Genomic DNA, 20,560 nt, shown 5'->3' with positions numbered 1-20,560 from the left:
GGCTTTTTGAAGAATTCCAGGGCCGCTCATTATTAAAGGCAAAACAATTAAATTATCGTTATTCAACGGGTTAAATTCGTTTTAAACATACTGTCCTTTTGCAGCTGCATGTAGTATACATACTAGAGGCTTGGTCTGAACAAATTCTCAATTTTACATTATTTTTTAAAGAAATTAATTTTCATACGGGGAATATTATTATTTATTGGATAATTTGTATAGCGCCGCTTTCGTGAGAGGGGCGCTTTACAGTTGATGCAGGTATTACAGAAAATATAAATATTACAAAAATAGAGTGAAGTTAAGTTAAGTAAAATGAATTATAGGAACAGGTGACACAAAAATAGACGATGCAGACTCTGCAGCAAGAATCCTAGGTGGTGAAGAAACTAAAACATTCCACTTGAAGTGAAATAACACAGAAGTGCGCTATATAAATGTCATGTTATTATTCTTATTCCCTTCCCTTCTCGCCCTGCTTGTTTCGACACTAATCGCGCGCAACACTAAAATTTAACAAAGTTTCATCACAATAGGATGAATGATATAGAAAAAAGAGAATTTTGATCAAAATTTCATAACGCAGAGCTCACCATTATTTACAGAAACCTTTCCTAGCATCCACACAACTGGCCAAAGTTTCATTGATATAGGAAGAATGGTATAGGAAAAAAAAATTATACACACTTAATAACGCCAGAGCTCACTTTTATGTATAGAAACCTTCCCAGGCGTGTGCACAACAACTTGCACAACAACTCGCCAAAGTTTTATCGCAATCAGATGAATAATATACGAAATAAGGGAATTTTATACAAATTTCAAAACACCAGAGCTCACCATTATATATAGAAACCTTTTCTTGCATCCACACAATAACTCACCAAAGTTTCTTTGCAATCGGATAGGAAACAATGGATTTTATGCACAAATTTTATGTTGCCAGAACTCACTTTTAGGTACATAGAAACCTTTCCAGGTGTGTGAACAACAAATTGCCAAAGATCAGACATCCAAACATACATTGATTTTTATATATATTGAAAATATGAAATCAAGGTTAAAATTAAATTTAAACAATATTAATAAAAGACAATACAGTTTCCTTGTTGGTATCACTATGTAAGCCAGTACTGTGATTCAACTACGGTATACAAAATTTGAGTTTATGTGGAAAGGTTTATATCAATCACACTAAAATAATATTATGTGACGTACTGCTCTTTGTCCTTTTTGTGGTAAAAATGACTTTACTTGACTTGTTAACTGAAGCTCGGCCCAGGAAATATGAAATCCGATACTTTTGTTTATCGTACCACGTTGGCAATCGATAATAATAATTTCGTCTTTTTCTATTCAATGAACAAAATATGAGAAAGAAAAGAGACAATAGGTAATGGTAAATCGGTATGTCTTACTTTAAAACAAATATTTTTAAACGACAAGCCGATAGGAAATATTTCATTTTTTAGAAGTTAGTTACGAATTAGTATTCATCAATCAGCACCATGGCCGCGTTTATAGTACCTTCAATTAATCTAATAAATAAGTGGATAAAACCCCATCCTGAGCTAAAATTTGATCGTGGGGTGATTTATTGTGACGAGTGTGATATTTCTTTAAAACAATTAAAAAAATATTCAGTAACTAAGCACGTTTCAAGCAGAAATCATTTGATAATGAAGACAAATGATAAGTGTAAAACAGATTTCTATTTTGATTTAGCTATGTTTTTAATATGTTCTAATATTCCATGGACAAAACTAGACAATTTTAATTTCCGTCTTTTTTTTTCGAAATATTTGTGTTGTAAATGTTCGACTATGGATCTTCCGAGTGAATCTACTCTCCGAAAAGTGTATTTAAATAAAGTGTTTTGTAGTGAAATTAACGATATCAGAAAAAAATTAGGACATTCATATATATGGGCGACAGTTGATGAAACGACCGATAAGTTTGGACGCAATATAGCTAATCTGGTCGTAAAACCACTAGGAGACATTGTAACTTGGTCATATTTGATTGCTAGCAAGGTTTTACCAAAAACCAATGCCGAAACCATAAAGGATTTTGTAAAAAACAGTTTAATTTTTTTGTGGCACGAATCTGCAGTTAATAATTTCGAAAAACTTTTAATTTTAACAACAGACTCTGCTCCTTATATGCTAAAAGCCGGATGCGAACTTAAAGATGTGTTTCCCAATATGATACACTTTACCTGTTTGGCTCATTCACTAAATCTAGTCGCTTCAACTGTGCGGGATAAATATAAGAAAGTGGATGATCTTATTTCCTGTGTTAAAAAAATATTTTTGAAAGCACCGACAAGAGTAGACATATTTAAAACCATGATTCCAGATATTGCACTACATCATCGTTTCATAAGTAGGTAATTATTTTTCCCTTGAGTACAGCACTGGAAAAGCCACCGCGATTCCGGATCCTAGTTATTATAATTCAAACAAGGCATCTAAGAACTGTGCGTGACAGTAACCATTTTAAACAGTGTTCGGAAACTAGTGGAAATTCGGAACAAGCGGGAAATTTGGGAATCTACATCATATAGAGAACACAAAAAACATTTTTCTTTCCATCTGAGCATTACCATCTTTCAGAGTCATCAGAGGTTAAAAAAAACTTTTGGAGTCGGGTCTACATTTCGACACATTTAAAAGACAATAAACAGCTATAGTAACCCCGTAGCGATGGGATAAAAAAAAATGTAATAAATTTCAACTTTGGACTCTATTTTCTCAAAAACAAAAGCTTAAACCAAAAAAAAATTATATCAAAAATCGATTCCAAATGTAATATAGATTCACCAGTTTCCAGCTTGTACTAGTAGTTTCTGGACATCAAGTATATGAAAGATTTATGTTGCAAACTTTACAGAAAACTTGATAGTGGTAACCGATAAAACAACAAGAAAAAATGGAACATAAAAAAACGGTTAAATTAGGTATTTTTTTTTCTTTCTTTAATGTTCTGTTTTGCCATAGAACCCTGGCAGTGAATGGTGTAAATAAAATAAAGCATATGGTGTACCTTAATGTTGAATTCAGACACAACGGGCTTGTGATCGCTGACCGTATACTGCGGCAGACTGTGGTAGTTCAGCTGATCCGCCTTCAGAGTGACATTCTCATAATTGTCGGGGATCACCTTGTACAGGATTCTGTCAGTCCATGCAGGCCGCCGTCTAGACGTGGAATAACGATATAGAATTAAAAACAAAAACAGATATAAATTAATGAATCTTATGGGCACATGATAGATTATATATTATTTCCTTGTTACCAGGAAAACCTTGATAAAATCCAGACTTCCAGTTGCATCAGATTATGGTAAATACTTACGAATTGTCGCAGACATATCGTTTGTGACATAAAAAGAGTTAATTGAGTTTTTTAGTGTGAACCAGGGTATAACCATCCTAAGACAGAATCCAATTAATTGTTAAATATCAATTTAATTTGTATTTTTTGAACTTTTCTGTAGGCCTTTTTAAGATATACAATTCCGTACTACATTATTTTGATATATCTCATAAGGTTTAGCCAGCATTAGCAATGTAGTGCCCGAAAAAAAATAATTTCATCTCCTTATAAAACATCGACTTTTTTCTACATGTATTATATATGTAAACCTTCCAGAAGAAATTATCTAAATTATACTGAAAACCCTATCAAAATCCGTTGCGTAGTTTAGAAGAACTAAGCGCACAAACAGACAGACGCGGATAGCGACTCTATTTGATACTATTTAGAGATTGATATTTAACTTCAATGAAATTATGTACCCAATCAAATTCATTTTAAATTAGCCATCAAAGAAAGATTGACAAACGATTTGCTTGGAAAGAGTATGATAAATAAATTTTGTAGTTCACAACCCAACGATAATAACACATGTACCATAATTTGTATTTTAATGGAAAATGACAGTTCAATCCAATGAATTTCAGTCTCCATTCAAATTTGACCACAAAGGAAGCATAAAATGAAGCTGAACTTGAAAGCAGAAATTAAAAAATGGCCTAATCTATCCCTCATAGGACTTTCCTCCAGTTTTTATACGGTCCCTTGGACAACCTTACCTTAAATAGAAAAGAGAATTTCACTGTTTATTTATTCAATAAAGAGTTAGTATCTATATTGAGAAGTTTCCTGATTGTTTACAGGTGTGAACTGTTTGTGAGATCATACATACTTTAAGTCATACTGATTGGAGGAGCCAATCTCGAACTTATAGGTGGGCGGGAAGCGTGGCAAGGTCTCCGTGAGCTCCGAGAAGGCCTCGCCGGTGCCCATCACGTGGCGCAGCTGGTCGTGCTGCAGCAGCCCGCCAAAGTCGTCTTTCTCCGCTGCCGCGATGCGCTTCAGCACGGCGCTCGGCGACTCGGGCGCGTTTTCCGATAGACGGAAGTTCAGGTCACCCATCCAGAAAACGTAACTGGAATTCAGAAAAATAATTAAAATTATTGAGCATAACCATGGTGGATCACATATGCGACAGTTGAATAAATAAGGTTAAGGTTGGGGTGTTCAAACTTGTCTAATTTGATTGAAAATCAAATCAATGATCCGCATGATATTGAATTTTTAATACTTTTGAGCGGTCCCAATTTAACAATGATATTCGGCCCTTTTAGGTATGATTTGTGATTACCACTGCCCAACAGAAATTTACTTTTATATTATATTTTAATATTTAATTATGTATCAATGCCCTGATGGGATTTCACATAAATAAAAAACACAGAGAAAAAAGCAACAAGCTTTTGATGACAAAAACAAAATTGTGGATGACAAAAAAGTGAAATGCTCCTATACAGGGTGTACCAGCAGGTACCCAAAAGACTTTAACCAGCGATTCCTGAGCATATTTGGAGTAAAAAATGTAGACGTCATTTTGCTGCCTTACATTATTACATGCCTACATTTATATTCAATTAAGAAACATAAAAAGAAAATTACTATCGCTTGTCGCTTGATCACACCGCCACACGGTCGCAAGGGATCACGAGATATGTGCTCCATCTTGTCTGCGCGTTATATATGTGATGCGCTAGGTTGTACCCGGTGGTGACCTGTGATAATATTTACTTACTCGTGGTACATGATACAAGAGGTCTCCTTTGTGCTGAAGGTGTTGGATTTGATGATATTGCTGTAGTCCTCCACGCGCTCCTTGTTCTGATGATCGTGTGGGGAGAGATGTGAGTTCACAATGCAGATGGAGCAGCCGTAGATACTCAACCTGATGCTGACGGCACCTTTATTACCCTACAAAGAGTGCAAATTAAATTATGTATTGTTCAAAATGCATCTAGATCCAGAATAGATATACTTATGTATGTATTTAATTAATACTTTCTTAATATTACGTTAAACAAAATTATTTCTGTTTTCTTTAAAACATACATTTCAATTATCCATTTAATTTTTACATTTTGATTTTAAATTTTAAAAAAAAATTCAACATTATTCATTATTATAGTTATTACGTTATACACGGTGTTCGAAAACTCGTAGTACAAGCGTGAAACTGGTGAATCTACAAGGCATAGATTTGATTTCGATTTTTTTTTTTAAACTTTTTCCTTTTTATTCGGCAACTACGGAGTTAAAAAAAACTTTTTGACCCGGTTCTATACTTCGACGCATTTTTAAAGACATTAAACAGCTAATTTTAACCTTTGATTGATTTCTTTAAATTTGACGTAAAAAATTACAACTTCGGACTCGATTTACTCGAAAACTAAAGCTCAAATCAAAAAAATTATGGCACAAAATCGACTCCAAAGGTGATGTAGTCACCAGTTTCCCGCTTGGTCTAAGAGTTTCCAGACACCATGTAATCAGTTGCGGCTAGCCCTAAGGAGCGGAGGAGCAACGCACTACCTGAATTTCTACCAATATAATTTTTAAAAAGAATTAAATCAGTAATTAATTAATCAATTAATTAATTAATTAATCAGTACAATTAGTTAATATAGATCAGCGGTCGGGGAACTTTTTTAACCATTACTTCAAAATATTTTTGCGTAAGACGATATTACCCCTTCCCCCCATTTTGAAAAGAATACAATCAATGTAAATTAAAATAATCATTATTTATTGAATTAATTTACACGGAAAATAAGTTACATGAAAATAGTAAGTATGTAATAGACAAACAAAATAGAATTCTCAAATTGGATCAAACAAAAATTGAGATTTTCAGGTTTCCCTTTCAGTTTTTGGAGAAATGATGTTGCTTCATGTTTGATACAATTACTTCAAAATTGGGACATTTGATGTAAGAGCAATTTGAATACAGTCTTCGGCGTTTAATCGATTTCTGTTCTTCGTTTTTATGTTCATTAGAGTGGAAAAGCCTTGTTCACAAAGATAGGTTGTTGCAAATGGCAGCAACTTTTTTACCACCTCCTCATGTGCAATTTTGAAAGCCTTCGTAGCTTTTGACATCCAAAAAGGCGACAGATTGGCTTTGCTCTCAAATTGAATACGTGCTTCAGTATTAGATCGAAGTTCAAGTATTGTTTCTGCCAAACCCGGAGGTTCTTCTGGTATGTTAGCAATTTCACATTTAAAAGGATCTACAACCCAATTGAAAGTATGTATGTCAAGATCTGGAAAGTAGTCAGAGAACCGCTCTCTGCGTTTGATGAGATGTTTTATAACTGTATACTCGATGTCATCAAAACGTAATATTTTCTGTCTTCCAAAATAGCAAACTAGAAAAATTTCCTTACTACCCAAAAAAAACATTTTTACCCCATTTGGGGTAATTACCCCGGTTCCCCGACAGCTGATATAGATCGATGCTTTGTAAGTGCTGAGCATTGAAAAATGTCTAAAAAACTATGTCTTTACCAGTAGAGACAATGGAGGATCGACCTAATCTACAAATAGGAAGGATTTTTCTTAATTAAATTTATTTTTATTACAGTAGGTAGGTATATAATACATCCAAGATTTTTAGCACACCACCCATTTTTGTAAGAGCAGTCGCCACTGCGTGTAATATTCTATCATGATACGGGCATGAGTCTATTATGGTAGTCGAGAGAACACAAATATATTGTAATATGCGAAAAAAAAAATTTTGATTGAAATATTTTTAAATAGCATAACTTAGGAAAAAGTACACATAATACTTAAATGTAAACATAATAAAAACTGCCGGTGTAAATGTTATAGAAATGAAGCAGCTGTGTAAATTAATCACAATCCCATTTGTTGGGAAAAGATACAGATTTATGCTGGTATTGTTGACAGACACACATTTAAATAAACGGTTTCATTCATTACGAATTAGTGAATGAGCAAAGCAGCTGCTGTACGAGTGATAGAAATAATTATTTACATTAATAATAATATGGCTTTGGGCTATATATGTAATATCATATATTATATTGGTAGTTAATTTGATTTTATTATATATTTGTGACAGGATGTTTTATTATCGACTACTACAAGGCTTAATGGTAAGACGTTCAAGAAGGTAGTGACTAAAACTAATCCACGAAGACCATAAATGGAATAAATGGTAAGACGTTCAAGAAGGCAGTGACTAAAAGTCATCCACGAAGACCATAAATGGAATAAATGGTAAGACGTTCAAGAAGGTAGTGACTAAAAGTCATCCACGAAGACCATAAATGGAATAAATGGTAAGACGTTCAAGAAGGTAGTGACTAAAAGTCATCCACGAAGACCATAAATGGAATAAATGGTAAGATGTTCAAGAAGGTAGTGACTAAAACTCATCCACGAAGACCATAAATGGAAGAATGGTAAGATGTTAAAGAAGGTAGCGACTTAAACCCCTCTACGAAGACCATATTGTACAAAATTTAATCAAATATTCACAATAGTATTTTTTTTTTAAAGTAACCAGAGTTCCGAACTGCAAATTCAAACTAAATGGAATTAATGAGTTCCGGATCGATTTAGAATAAGGAATTGGAAAACCAACTCATATTATAGTGTCCGGCGAATATGAATTGTCTTTCAAGAAAAGATGTGAAAACTACAATAGGCAAATCTAAGGTAATAATGGGATCAATTAGTCTCAGTCCCTTTTAGGACAAGAGATGGTTGATAGCGCAGTGGGTACATGAAAAAAACCCTGAACAGAGAAATTCGAGAACAATTTGAAGCCACTAGGTGAGGGAAAGATGTATGAAAAATGCCAAAACTGAAACAAAAAAGAAACATGACAACCCATTCCTTGTCTCATCAAATACCCCAAAACAATTATACCCCGTTATAACTGCATTAACAACAAAAAAAATAAAATTATAATAGTCCATTATACGCCACTTTGGATCCAATAATTTCAAAAGTTTGTCATACAAGATGTCTCCCTGGCAATTTCCCCTCATCCTAGATTTGGCTTCAATGCCATTCATACAAAAACGCAATAATGCTCTGTCCAGAGCTTTTTACCGTGCTGTGGGTAGGACAATTGACTGACAGTCAGGCGGATTGAGTTCAATACTCACAGCCAGAGGCGGCTCTAGGGATCCAGGCGTAGTAGGTCATTTGAAAAAAATGTGTGACTAATCTTTATATCATACTGCGAAAAATGCCCATATATTATTATCTATAACAATTTGTAGGTAGGTACGTCATGAGTACGCAACTCAAAATACATATTATGTTAATATAGTAAATTGGAAATAACTACACAATCCATGTACTTTAACATGGCAAAGTATTTTAAAGAGATTATGTTTTAAAGCGATGCCATACGTAGTAATGCAAAATCATGTGTTTTTGGTTTGAAAATTTGGTCGCCTTGAAATGTTTCAGATGCTTTAAAAAAATACTGCGAGTAGAATACATCTTGGCTTTTGAAATAATCGAGTATTTTTTAGATGAGTCTTTTTATAAGCCCAGAAAAAAATAATGTAAAGGCCTATGAAAACTGCTTTAAAGTTCAAAATCTCCTACTTACGAACCCATTTTCGGTTATGATTTTATTGTATAATGTGGCAAATTAAGTTATTCCAGAACATCCACAAAATAAAATAAAAGGCACTTTTGGCCATGTTTTTTTCTTGCATAAATCAAAACAGGCGGATGGTGTTAAGCGGGAATTTAAACCTTATCGCCATCTACGTAAGGGTTGTTATTGATAGCGGCTCAATTTAAAATATTACACGACGTAGTGCATCGCCTTAATGTATTTGTGCACAACATTAAAGTAAATAAAATAAGAGTTTGAAATGCCCGTCTGCAGTATCCAAAGATACTGGGTGAGAATCTATATTATCTAATTTTGGATTTCAGGCCAAACTAACCAACCGAAATGAATAATTTATTTTTTAATAAAAATGAATAGGAAATATCTAGAATGGATATGAGCTATTTAATTTATTTGTGTTTTAAATTATAAAAAATACGATTTTTCATTTGATTGGGTTGAAATTTTAAATTATATACCACAATTTTTTTTTTCAAACACAAACCTAACTAACTATTTGTAACAGTGACCGGATATCTCATCAAAATAACAATTCAACATACCTACAAAAGAGTGGTATAAAGTCATGAAAAGTGATGAAACAAAAACCAGGTTAAATAGGTTACACAGGGAACTATTAAACCTAGTTTTTGTTTCATCACTTTTAATGACTCTATATCAGTTTTTTAAAGATTTGTTGAATTTTCATTTTGATAAAATATCATGGAACCATTTGGAACCAACAAATAATTACCAAAGTTGAAAAATCTATTTCTTTAATGGCCTATATTTTATAATTTCAAACACAAATAAATAAAACAGCTCACATCCATACTAGAGATATTTGCGATACCTTTTGATTAAAAAAGTTATTATTCAGTTTGTTTCGGTATTTTGATGTTACTAACTATCTAACTAATTAACCATCATGCCGTTTTTCGCAAGAGTAGGCAGAGAGGACGGACTGCCAAACAACTCGGTCTTGGCACACACTTCTTGCCTCATTCACATTCATACATTGTCTCATCCATACTCTTCTATTATTCTGACTCTTGACATGGCCCGACTCAAGTATATGATTCACTTGATCGTGCCATGTCTTCCTCGGGCGTCTCAGACTTTCTGGTATTTTGACGTTAAATCCAAATTTAAGTTTTGTATGAAAAAGGTTGCGCAGCTGTCCCACTTAACGGGAACGATGATTTGAAGCATCCCAAGTTCCGTGAAAAAGTCTGCACTGTTAATTTTCGGTTTCATAGCTTTCTTTTTTAAATGTTTCAGATGTCCTTACCCACATCCCGCCCATCCCCGTCCTCGTGTACTGTGTCTCCACATCGCGTAGGTGAACCAGGTGCTTCCTCAAGCAGAACACCAGCAGCAGCAGACCCTGCAGCCGGATGCTCTTCACCCTCACATATTGATTCCTGGCGAGGATTTTGTTTATGCCGGCCGACCAGGGGTCGGAGAACAGCGCGTCGATGACCACATTGTGCGGCTGGGATTTCACTTCTTGGAACCTAGATAAGATTAATAAGTAATTTAATTAACTGTCCATAAGATTATGTATTACTGTACTTTCGTCGCTTTCACTGGCACTCTGTCCTGCCCAAAGACAGCGATGGGCAGAACAGAGTGCCAGTGAAAGTGACACAGAGGCAGGTTGACAAATATGTGAAAAAAAAATGTGGATCACATTAAGCGACAGTGTATTATTTCATTTATATGTAATGTCAAACCACAAAGTGAATGCTTTCTATGAATTTAAAATAAATAAATTTTCAAACTTAGGAATTATGTATGAATAGGTCATAAAAGTTCAAAATGTCTCATTGAACACCACAAAGATTTTTCTCAATAAATTTATATTATTCTGTTGAATTAGCAATAAATGCCCATCAGTGTCTTTGGGCAGGACAGAGTGCCAGTGAAAGTGACACAGAGGCAGGTTGAGGAAGAGGCGAACTCAACGTGAAAGAGGATTGGAGCAGGACGAGAAGCTGGAGCCAGCGAAGACCTTTTATGGAGAAGTCCAATTTTTAAAAATTGAACACTAAAAATGTGACTTTGTAAATAATGTAAGTGATAATTAAAGGTAAAGTTGACAAATAACAAAAATTACATTGTAGAATTTAGAATTCAACAATCACTGGATCCGTTGATAATTTTCGGCCGAGGATATTGAGGTATATGTAGCGATCGATACTGCTAGAGTGTTTATTTAAGGAGAAAACACAGATACAGACAGTAATTAAAAGATAATTTTGTAAACAATAACTTGAGAAAAGCAATAACTCCGAAAAGCAGAAGGTTTAGAATGCATGGACTACGAAATTTCGAGACACTTTGATAGGCACAATTAATTACGCAAGGTAAACGATACAAGCTACCTGTCTACGAGCTACCTACGACAATACTTTGCGAGTTGGACTAGTACATTACACGCATTCTCTAGAAGGTTCTAGCCTATTGCCTAGGCATAATTCCAGCGCCAACGAAAGGACCAGAAGTACCCAGACTGAGCAAGTTGTCTCCAGTTTACCAGCGGTCTCGCGTACTTACTACCGCCACCGGCTGGGCTATATAAATAGGCCTGACGCAGCGAGTATTCAGTCAACTCGCTCACGCGCTCGTAACCTTGACCCAGATATCGATTGTATTCCGCGCCAAAATAATATAGTACCTCCTCGCATTTATCCCGTAAAATAAACGCGTTGTTGTGTGTGGTAATTGCTATTTGAGCATTCTTAAATAAACGCTCCAACTGAATAAATCGAGACTTTTATTTTAGTACACCAAGATAACCACATACATATAAACAAAATCGGTTGGGGACAAATATGTGAAAAAAAAATGTGGATCACATTAAGCGACAGTGTATTATTTCATTTATATGTAATGTCAAACCACAAAGTAAATGCTTTCTATGAATTTAAAATAAATAAATTTTCAAACTTAGGAATTATGTATGAATAGGTCATAAAAGTTCAAAATGTCTCATTGAACACCACAAAGATTTTTCTCAATAAATTTATATTATTCTGTTGAATTAGCAATAAATGTTAAAATGTCCAGTAATTTTTTTAAATATGTTATTACTAACTGAAGCGATTTTTGGCATATATTACGGCAAATTAGCAAAAACGTTTTGAGAGATTGCTTGTTATAAATGCCAAATCTGTAGAACCTAAAAATATGGAATAAATAGCGAAATCTGGGTGGATTCATTGGCTTTAAACTTCAGTAAGCACTTCATTTTAATGTTTCCATAATAAACTATACATATACAACCAAACGTTTGAATGAATAATAAGGCTTCATTCTCATACTCCAAACTCTGCCCCCCTCCTGTTGAATACTGTTGATTCTTATCTTTCGGAAAGTGAGATCACAGAAAAATTATGTAATTTTATGAAACGGAAACCTTTAAATTGCACCAAATATAGACCTCAACAAAAGGCGCTGAACTATCTGCACTATTTATAATAAACGCTAACGTGTACCCAGCATTGCTGGGGGTTGTCCTTAGAAGATAGACACACACCATCGCAACTTTTTCTGTACGCCTTTTAAAGATATACAATTCCAGAGTACATTATTTTGATGCATCTCATGTAAGCGCCCGAAAATATATTTTTAACGACTTTACAAAACATTGAATATTCTCTACTTTCTATAAATATAATATACATGTATTGTATATGTAGTGTGGCAATGAGGCGTCCTACCCACTGTGTGGGCAATACCACATTGTACCGCCAGTTCTAGAATAAACTCCTTTGCAAGCTGATGTACCTTTCAATTATACCTCCGTACATTACAGTATAATGTAAATCTTCAGAAAGAAATTCTCTAAAAGATAGTGAAAACCCTATCAAAATCCATTGCGCAGTTTAGAATATTTATCGGATTCCAATTATGTTTTAAAAAAGAAAATAAAATAAACGTCGGAGTGGGGCTAGATGGAAGCAAGCAGACAGATAGGTTTTAAAGAGAAAGCGAACCGGCCATACGCCGTCATCGCGTTCTGCTCGGGTGCATTCATTTCCAGGAATTGCGCCCGAGACAATGGCAGTGGTAGCTTTCAACCACTGCCAATCCTCTAAAAACACAGGTCACAAACTCTTTTCAAGTCAGTCATCATTAGTCGTTAGTCATCAGCAGTCGTTCATCTGAGCCCTTCATCAGCATTCCTCGCCTCTCTGCTCTGCCTGCTCTACCTCGCTCCGACCTTCGCTTCTACACGCCTTCTTTCTCTTCTGACCCTCGCCCTACTCTGGACCACGGACTATTCTACCTCTCTTTGGACTAGACCCCGCAACGTCAAACGGAAGGAGCCTCTCGAGCAAATCGGAACAGCTCTACAATGGCAACACAAGCAACCCGTTCTCTCTTCACACGTGGTGAAAGCAACGACATCTTCTGCTTCCGTAGATCAGGACCTCCTGTTTACTTTACAATACTTTTTCGTCTCACTCCGACGGGCAAATGTATTAAAAACAAAATAACTAACAGAAATCTGAATATAATATTTGATTTGTTTTTTTAATATACAAAAAAAAAATTTTTTTTCACATAAATAGTGAATAAAAAAATAAAACCTAAGAAATAACACTATATTTTAGGTACCTTCCTCTACTTAGCAATAATATCAAAGTAAATAAACTCATTTGACCTTCGCACAGTATGATAACTTCAACATAGCTATAAATGGAAAAAAAAAACATTATTTAAGATTGTGGCTTGTTCAATAATATGTGAATATTAATTATTAGCACTGGATAAATAATAGAATATTCACTTTTGTTGGTTATTTAAACATTTGGGAAAAAATATGACAGAAACTATGTTAGAAGGTCAAATCGCTAAGGAATGTTAGATGGGCACACCCACACAATCATATATTGGTCACTTGGCTAAATTTATGAATTACATTCTGTACCTGCCAAATATATGAAACAACATTGCAGTCGGAAATTACACATTCATTCTTCAGTGCACCGTTTGACAATAAAATGTATAAATTTAATAAAGTGGAACAATTTTTTTTATTACTATGGCAACACCAATTTTGGAACATTTATAGCAAACGTAAACGTAAGATAATAGGATCATCGCTTTTGGGAAAGTACCAATCAATTTGAACATGGTATATCTACTTATACATGAAAAGCTACTTTTTAACTCAATTTTCATGGGAATCAATTTCTAAAGAGAAACTTGTAAGAATTTTTGCTGTTTATTATGTAGTTCTACAAAAAAGTTACCATTATACTGCTCTATTACCAAATAAGCACAAATCTAGCAAAACCAATTTGTCCTGCGACTGGGATATAAAAGTTACCATTATACTGCTCTATTACCAAATATACACAAATCTAACAAAACCAATTTGTCCTGCGACTGGGATATAAAAGTTACCATTATACTGCTCTATTACCAAATATACACAAATCTAGCAAAACCAATTTGTCCTGCGACTGGGATATAAAAGTTACCATTATACTGCTCTATTACCAAATATACACAAATCTAGCAAAACCAATTTGTCCTGCGACTGGGATATAAAAGTTACCATTATACTGCTCTATTACCAAATATACACAAATCTAACAAAACCAATTTGTCCTGCGACTGGGACACAATTTTTTTCAACCTCGGTTGTAAATTTAAAACACGGAATTATTAATTATTTTTTTCACAATTCACAATCGTAATTATCGAGAATTACGAAATTTTGCTCCACGCATTTGCAAATACGTATCTGGACCTCAAAACAGTGGCTTTTGAAAGTTAGGTCTATTTATCTCTGAACCTCCTCAGTGTTTGATTGTCAGGCTGTACTTAATTTAACACACAACTTATGTTAAGATTGTTTCACTTACGCGAGGCAATAGAAGTCTGGCAACGGGTGATTTTTATTTTCAACGGAAGGAAAGTCAAGGAGAGCATTCAAATCTTCATTGGGAGAATTAGTGGCAACATTCCATGTTGACAGATATATTCTGCAATAGAAAAACAAACAAATTAAATCAAATAACAGTGACAAAAATTGAACTTTTTATAAAAACAAGAGAATAATCTAAGCATAATGCAAAAGTACAGAAAATTTCATTTGTTTGTTCATGTCAGTTTAAAATAGTGCAATAGTTAGATTGGTATTTTTGAAACTTCATCACATTTGATAACCATTCCTGTTACAGCGATTCTCATCCTATTTTAGCTTTCGATCAAATTGTGATCAGCTGACAAGCATAACATAACCGTTATACTTGTCAGATGATCAACATTTGATAAGACGCTAAAATGCGCTGAGAATCGGCCTTTAGCATATGGTACATTCAAGTGTCAAAAAATTAAAAATGGCGCTGATGGTCGATTTTCATCAAATGTGAGAGTTTTTCAACACTGGAAGGAATGGGAGAGGGTACCCGGAATGAAACAATTAAATAATAATTTGTATGGCGTCATTTTTGTGAAAATCATCTCTAGGGCACTGTACTTATAAAAGGACCAGATCCTAGAAGAACTAGGTATATGCTCAATATGAACAGTGCACTCACTAAGGGAACTGTTAGGTGTAAGTGAACCGGACTACTATCAGGATACTGCCACCTCAGGAGGCACATGCAGATGTTGGGAGTGGAAAACACCAATGTGAAGGAAATGTGAAGAGGATGAAGAGACTCCAATTCACTAATGGTGCCAATGTCCCGCCCTGATGGAACAGCTACCCGGGAAGACACATTGTGGAACCAGAAGACATAGCCGAATACCCAATGATAATCCTGGTGAACTTCATCAAAGGGATCAGGATATTTTCAAAGGCATGAGGTAAAATGGGAGATTGGCTTCTTAATGTTAGTATTTAGAGGTTAAAATAAATAAAACCTACCTTAAATTATCCATTCTGATGAATATTTTGTTTTTATAATTTACGAATGACGTAAAACACAAAGTTCTATTTATTTCATCATGCGAATATCATATTGAACGTAGCGACGCAACTCTGTTTACCTAGAAAAAGGCATATCACAAATATTAGTATTGGTTTTTTTACTGACAATGGTTAATCTAATATTCTAAAAGAATAAAGAGCATGAAGTAAAGTGCTGTTACAATAAAAACTCTTATCTAAGAGATATACCTAATACAAGAAAGCAAAGATATTACAATCTTAGTGAATTAAAGTTGATAAGATATTAATTTGAAGATAAAAATAGTACCGTTGTTAACATGAATACAAACTCATAAAAAACTACTTTGCAAATGCAATGTGCTATTAATTTCACAGTATGCTGGAATCCATTTATTATAGTTACACAGTAGATGGAAAAAACAAGCAATAATTATGTTTTTTGCTATCTACATTTATACCTATTTATTACGTCAATGATCAACGTATGTCATGACTCATAACTGGTTAATCAGGTTATGGTTGTAATTTATATTATGTTGATACCTGGGGACCACACAGTATTTACAGAACGTCAATGGTTAAAGATATAATAAAAAGTGTGATAAATTCAAATAGCATGGACTTGGCAATATCAGAAATTTTTTGAATTGTCTCCGTTGAATGCCAATTTGGCGTAATTTAAAAAAAATTAATCTACTACAAAATAAATGATTCTGATGCCCCAAACTGTCTCTGCACAGCATAACATAAATTAAATTCATAATTTAATTCCATGCCATTAGTAAAAACACGAGAATTATAACAGTGTCTCGAATACAATTCATAAGTGTGAAATCGCGGCACGTTAATTATTTCTTATATAGTCATTCGGCATGCAATACTGCAAATGTGATATATAATAAATTGTTTAGGAGAGTGTAAAAAAACACGATACAAAATGCAGTATTGTGCTTGGAAGCGGAGTCACATATTGTCCAAAAAACAAACATTTGGAATTTTGTGGATGAACATATTTGCAGAAAATGATAAGCCGAATGGCATTAAAATATCACTTTTGGCAGTGGTGGCTCGTGATTTTTCAGTGAGATAGAGTGGTAAGATTTAAAAATTCGACTTTCTAAATGTTGAAATTGAATTTTTTTTTCCATTTTTCAATTTTTTGTATGAAGATTTTTTATTTTGCTGGGCAGCGCCCCACCTTCCTGAAAGAATCCTTAAAATCCTCATAGATGACTGTGAATGAATGTGACTCCGCTTCCAAGGATAATACTGCATTATTGTATACAGTTCACTGAAAAGTCACGATCCGCCGCTGACTTTTGGAATAGAATGGCGAATGACGATATAATAATTATGCCTCCTGGTTTCAATACTACCTACGTCTTCAACAGGGTAAACATTACCAGCCTTACTAAAAATCGTGGTGTAAATATTAGGCTATGCGTAAGGTCAGAGCAGTGAAAAACTTTTAAAATTACAATGGCGTTTGTTTGGTTAAAACAGTATAATCTAATTATTTCTACAGCATTAATAATAATAATAATAACATGGAATTTATATAGCGCAGTTTAGTGTCATTTCACTTCAAGTGCGCTTAACTACTCGTATAACAAACTTTTAAAAAATGGTAATTCAGTGTTAATAGTTCTTAAAATTATTCCTACAGTGTGCCTTACCCAATACAGATCTAATATTATAACACTAAATACACTGTTTATACAAAGTGATGACAAAACTTAGAATAACAATAACAGTAGGACAGGACAAAACACGAATATTAAAACTAAAACATAACATAAAACAGGAGGCAGTTTTTGCTCAGAAATGAGAATTTTCTGAGCAGACACTAAAAAGGTACAATAAGGAGACAACCGAAACCAAACAGCATTATAAGAATATATTACGAATTAGTAATATTTTTGTTGTTTACTCCATGTTTACAGCAATACCTAAAGTAACCAACTACTATTGCTACACTTTAAAGTTTTAATTAATTTATCTCTACCTTCAAATTGAATTTGAAAACTAAACTATGAGTAATTAAAAACTTATTCATGCTTTTTAAGTACGCATTGAAAACTAAATTGATTTTAAATTATTCAAGTCGATTTTTGATCAGGTATCAATTGGCAGAAATGGTTTGAAACAACAGTCCACTTTATATGGTGTAGGTAACCAGTTAAGGAAAATATAATGATATGATAATAAATGCTAATGTGCCACTTAATTTGCAAGGGAGATCAACACAAAACTTGCCAGTGGTCAATTTATACATGAAAATTTAATTGTACTAGCTCGGTAACTTGCAGAAAACTAAAAAATAGAAGGCAGTACATACCAGTTTATTTAAACTATTATATTTCAAAGAATATTATGAAATAAATCAATAACTTTATGCAAGCATAGGGTGTCATCTGATAACCTACCACAATCGACCGCATGTATAGGTGAACATTACAAGTATTATTTACACTTGCGCGTAATAATATAATTATAAAAGAGAAATCAGGATATTAAAACGTTGGTGTTGCACACATATATTTTCACCTTTGGAATTATAATAATAACGTATTAGTTACTTAGATGTCACAAATCTAGCACAGTCGGTATACCAAGTGAATTGAAATCATAGAATCACCTTGACTTTTTAGAATTGCAGTGTTTGTGTGTTGTGGTTATTGCTATTGCTTACCTAGTGCAATAACTGGGTCTTATTATATATGAAAATATTATTCAAGTTCTTTGAAAAGTTAACTGGTAGAGAGATAACTCTAAACGTCGTTCCATTAATAGCATTCACACCGTAAACTTCTTTATTTGGCCGAATAAAAAACAGATTTAGTACAACTGTCACGCAGCGTGCGTAAAATAAACTGTCAAACTATTTCCCGACAGTAATTTCGGTCGATGAGACATGACGTCATTCTCTTTACGAGTCAAAACAAAATCGTGACAGCTAGATTTAGTCGGAACTACATCATTTTCCAAAAGATGCTAAAAATGCGCGATGTTTGTACTGTTTGTGCATTAAAGTTATGCATTTGTGTTGTTTTTGATTTCGACCTAAAAAATCTTGATCTATGGTTAATGACGAAGAATTGTCTATTATATGTAATAGACAAGCTGTTAGATTATTTTTAGGGTGGCTAAATTTTTCCTCCAAGATTGGTACAACTGTATCTGATTTTTGAAATGTCAGTCTTGCCAAGTCCTGTTGTCTTGTTTACTGTTTAGTGTTTACAAAATAATAATCATTCCCGACACAATATTTAGGCCAGAAAACACATAAAAAGCTTAATTATTCTCTTTAAATAATAATTAAAAATAATACACTCTCAATGAAATTATATTTCATAAATATCCCGTTATTCACTGAATTTTAGAGCGTTTTTGTCATTGAGTTCTGGTTCGACTACATCGTGCACAAACTAGTTTTATGAATTGTTGTGTTTGTTGATGTTTACAATGGGAGGATGTAAATGCACCTTTTTTGGCTGCAAAAGAGTTAGTGATTCCATCACCCATTTCTTCAAATACCCAGTTAAGGATGAAAGGAGGTGCGTTGTGTGGCTGCAACGCGCAGGACGTATGGAGTCGTTTAGTAATCTAACTATCTGCCAACTCGCTAACAAGTTTATCTGCCAGCATCATTTTGAAGAAAAAATGTTTACAACTTTTTCGGTGAGTTAACAAGGTCTGGAAAGGATGAAAGTATTTAGTAATAATTGTTTTAGCATAATAGTTCCATTTATTTATCAGAAAAAACCGTGGGCAGTGAGCGAACGCATTGGTAAGGTGCTGATATAATTGTAAGGAAAAAAGCAATCACCAATACACAATTACTAATATGTTATTAACTAATTTATCTTATGTTTTTAGCACAGTCGTCTGGAGCCCAAAGCAATTCCCAAAGATTCTAACGACAAAGCATATCGAGATTTTGTGAAAAACCAGGAAGCATTAATACCACCCAAAGTCAAACGTGCCCCAAAAAAGACACCTGAGAAAGGATTATACTTCATACAAAAAGATGACCCATCTGTAGTCAAAGATGTGTTTTGTGTAACAAAGAAAACTCCTTCTTCCGCCAAATATCTAAGTACCTGCACACGGTACAAAAGAAAAATTAGAACTGTTGTTTTAAATGATGCTGAACCAAGTCAAATTGTTGCTCAAACAGTGACAATTGCCACTCCCCCAGATAAATCTGACTCTCAAATATCTCAGTCTGAACTAACAGAAATTAATTTGTATTCCAATGTTACCATGATGAAAATGGTACCGCTCAAAAAAGTGTCTCGGCCTAAAGCTATAAAGGTTCAAAGTCTAGACCCTCGAGTACCATTTACTACAACACTTAAATATGTGGAAATATGAGTTACAATCCTTGTTGAAACATGACAAAGATTGAAAAACACTGAATTTTACTGCTAGGAGTAGAAGTGAAATTGAAAAACACTGAGTTTTACTGATATGAGTAGAAGTGTAAAAAAACACTGAATTTTACTGATATAGCTCTCTAGAGCAGGAAGAGCTTTGGCTGTGAAGTAAAGTAGATAGGTATATTTTTAAAAATTGATTGGGTTTTGGTTCCTGTATATTGGTTTTTTTGTAGAAAAAATGAAGATTTTTGTCCACATTTTTACTGGAAAAAAAATTACCAGTGGT

At 33.9% G+C, this 20,560-nt stretch overlaps 1 protein-coding gene across 3 annotated transcripts in view; it reads right to left on the bottom strand.

The window, feature by feature from the left end:
- Positions 1-18,852, bottom strand: part of LOC149420490 (inositol polyphosphate 5-phosphatase K-like) — a 35,534-nt gene extending 16,682 nt beyond the window's left edge. For 2 of the 3 annotated variants that reach the window (XM_089636733.1, XM_089636736.1), the window contains exons 1-7: positions 18,585-18,852; positions 15,869-15,990; positions 14,859-14,978; positions 10,268-10,493; positions 5,110-5,285; positions 4,210-4,452; positions 3,046-3,199 (exon numbers count right to left, since the gene is read on the bottom strand). In XM_089636733.1, coding sequence (XP_089492859.1) covers positions 3,046-3,199; positions 4,210-4,452; positions 5,110-5,285; positions 10,268-10,493; positions 14,859-14,978; positions 15,869-15,882 — 933 coding nt within the window. In that variant the 5' untranslated portion in view covers positions 15,883-15,990; positions 18,585-18,852. Of the gene's footprint in view, positions 1-3,045; positions 3,200-4,209; positions 4,453-5,109; positions 5,286-10,267; positions 10,494-14,858; positions 14,979-15,868; positions 15,991-18,530 lie in introns of all 3 variants that reach the window. The other variant, XM_089636734.1, reaches the window with a different exon arrangement.
- Positions 18,853-20,560: the final 1,708 nt, after the last annotated feature.

Source organism: Hesperophylax consimilis, chromosome 10, assembly GCF_061612785.1.
Source record: "Hesperophylax consimilis isolate HC1 chromosome 10, BYU_Hcon_1.0, whole genome shotgun sequence".
Lineage (NCBI taxonomy): Eukaryota > Metazoa > Arthropoda > Insecta > Trichoptera > Limnephilidae > Hesperophylax > Hesperophylax consimilis.
Note: the sequence above shows the minus strand (reverse complement) of the source record. Positions and strands in the feature narration are given on the sequence as shown.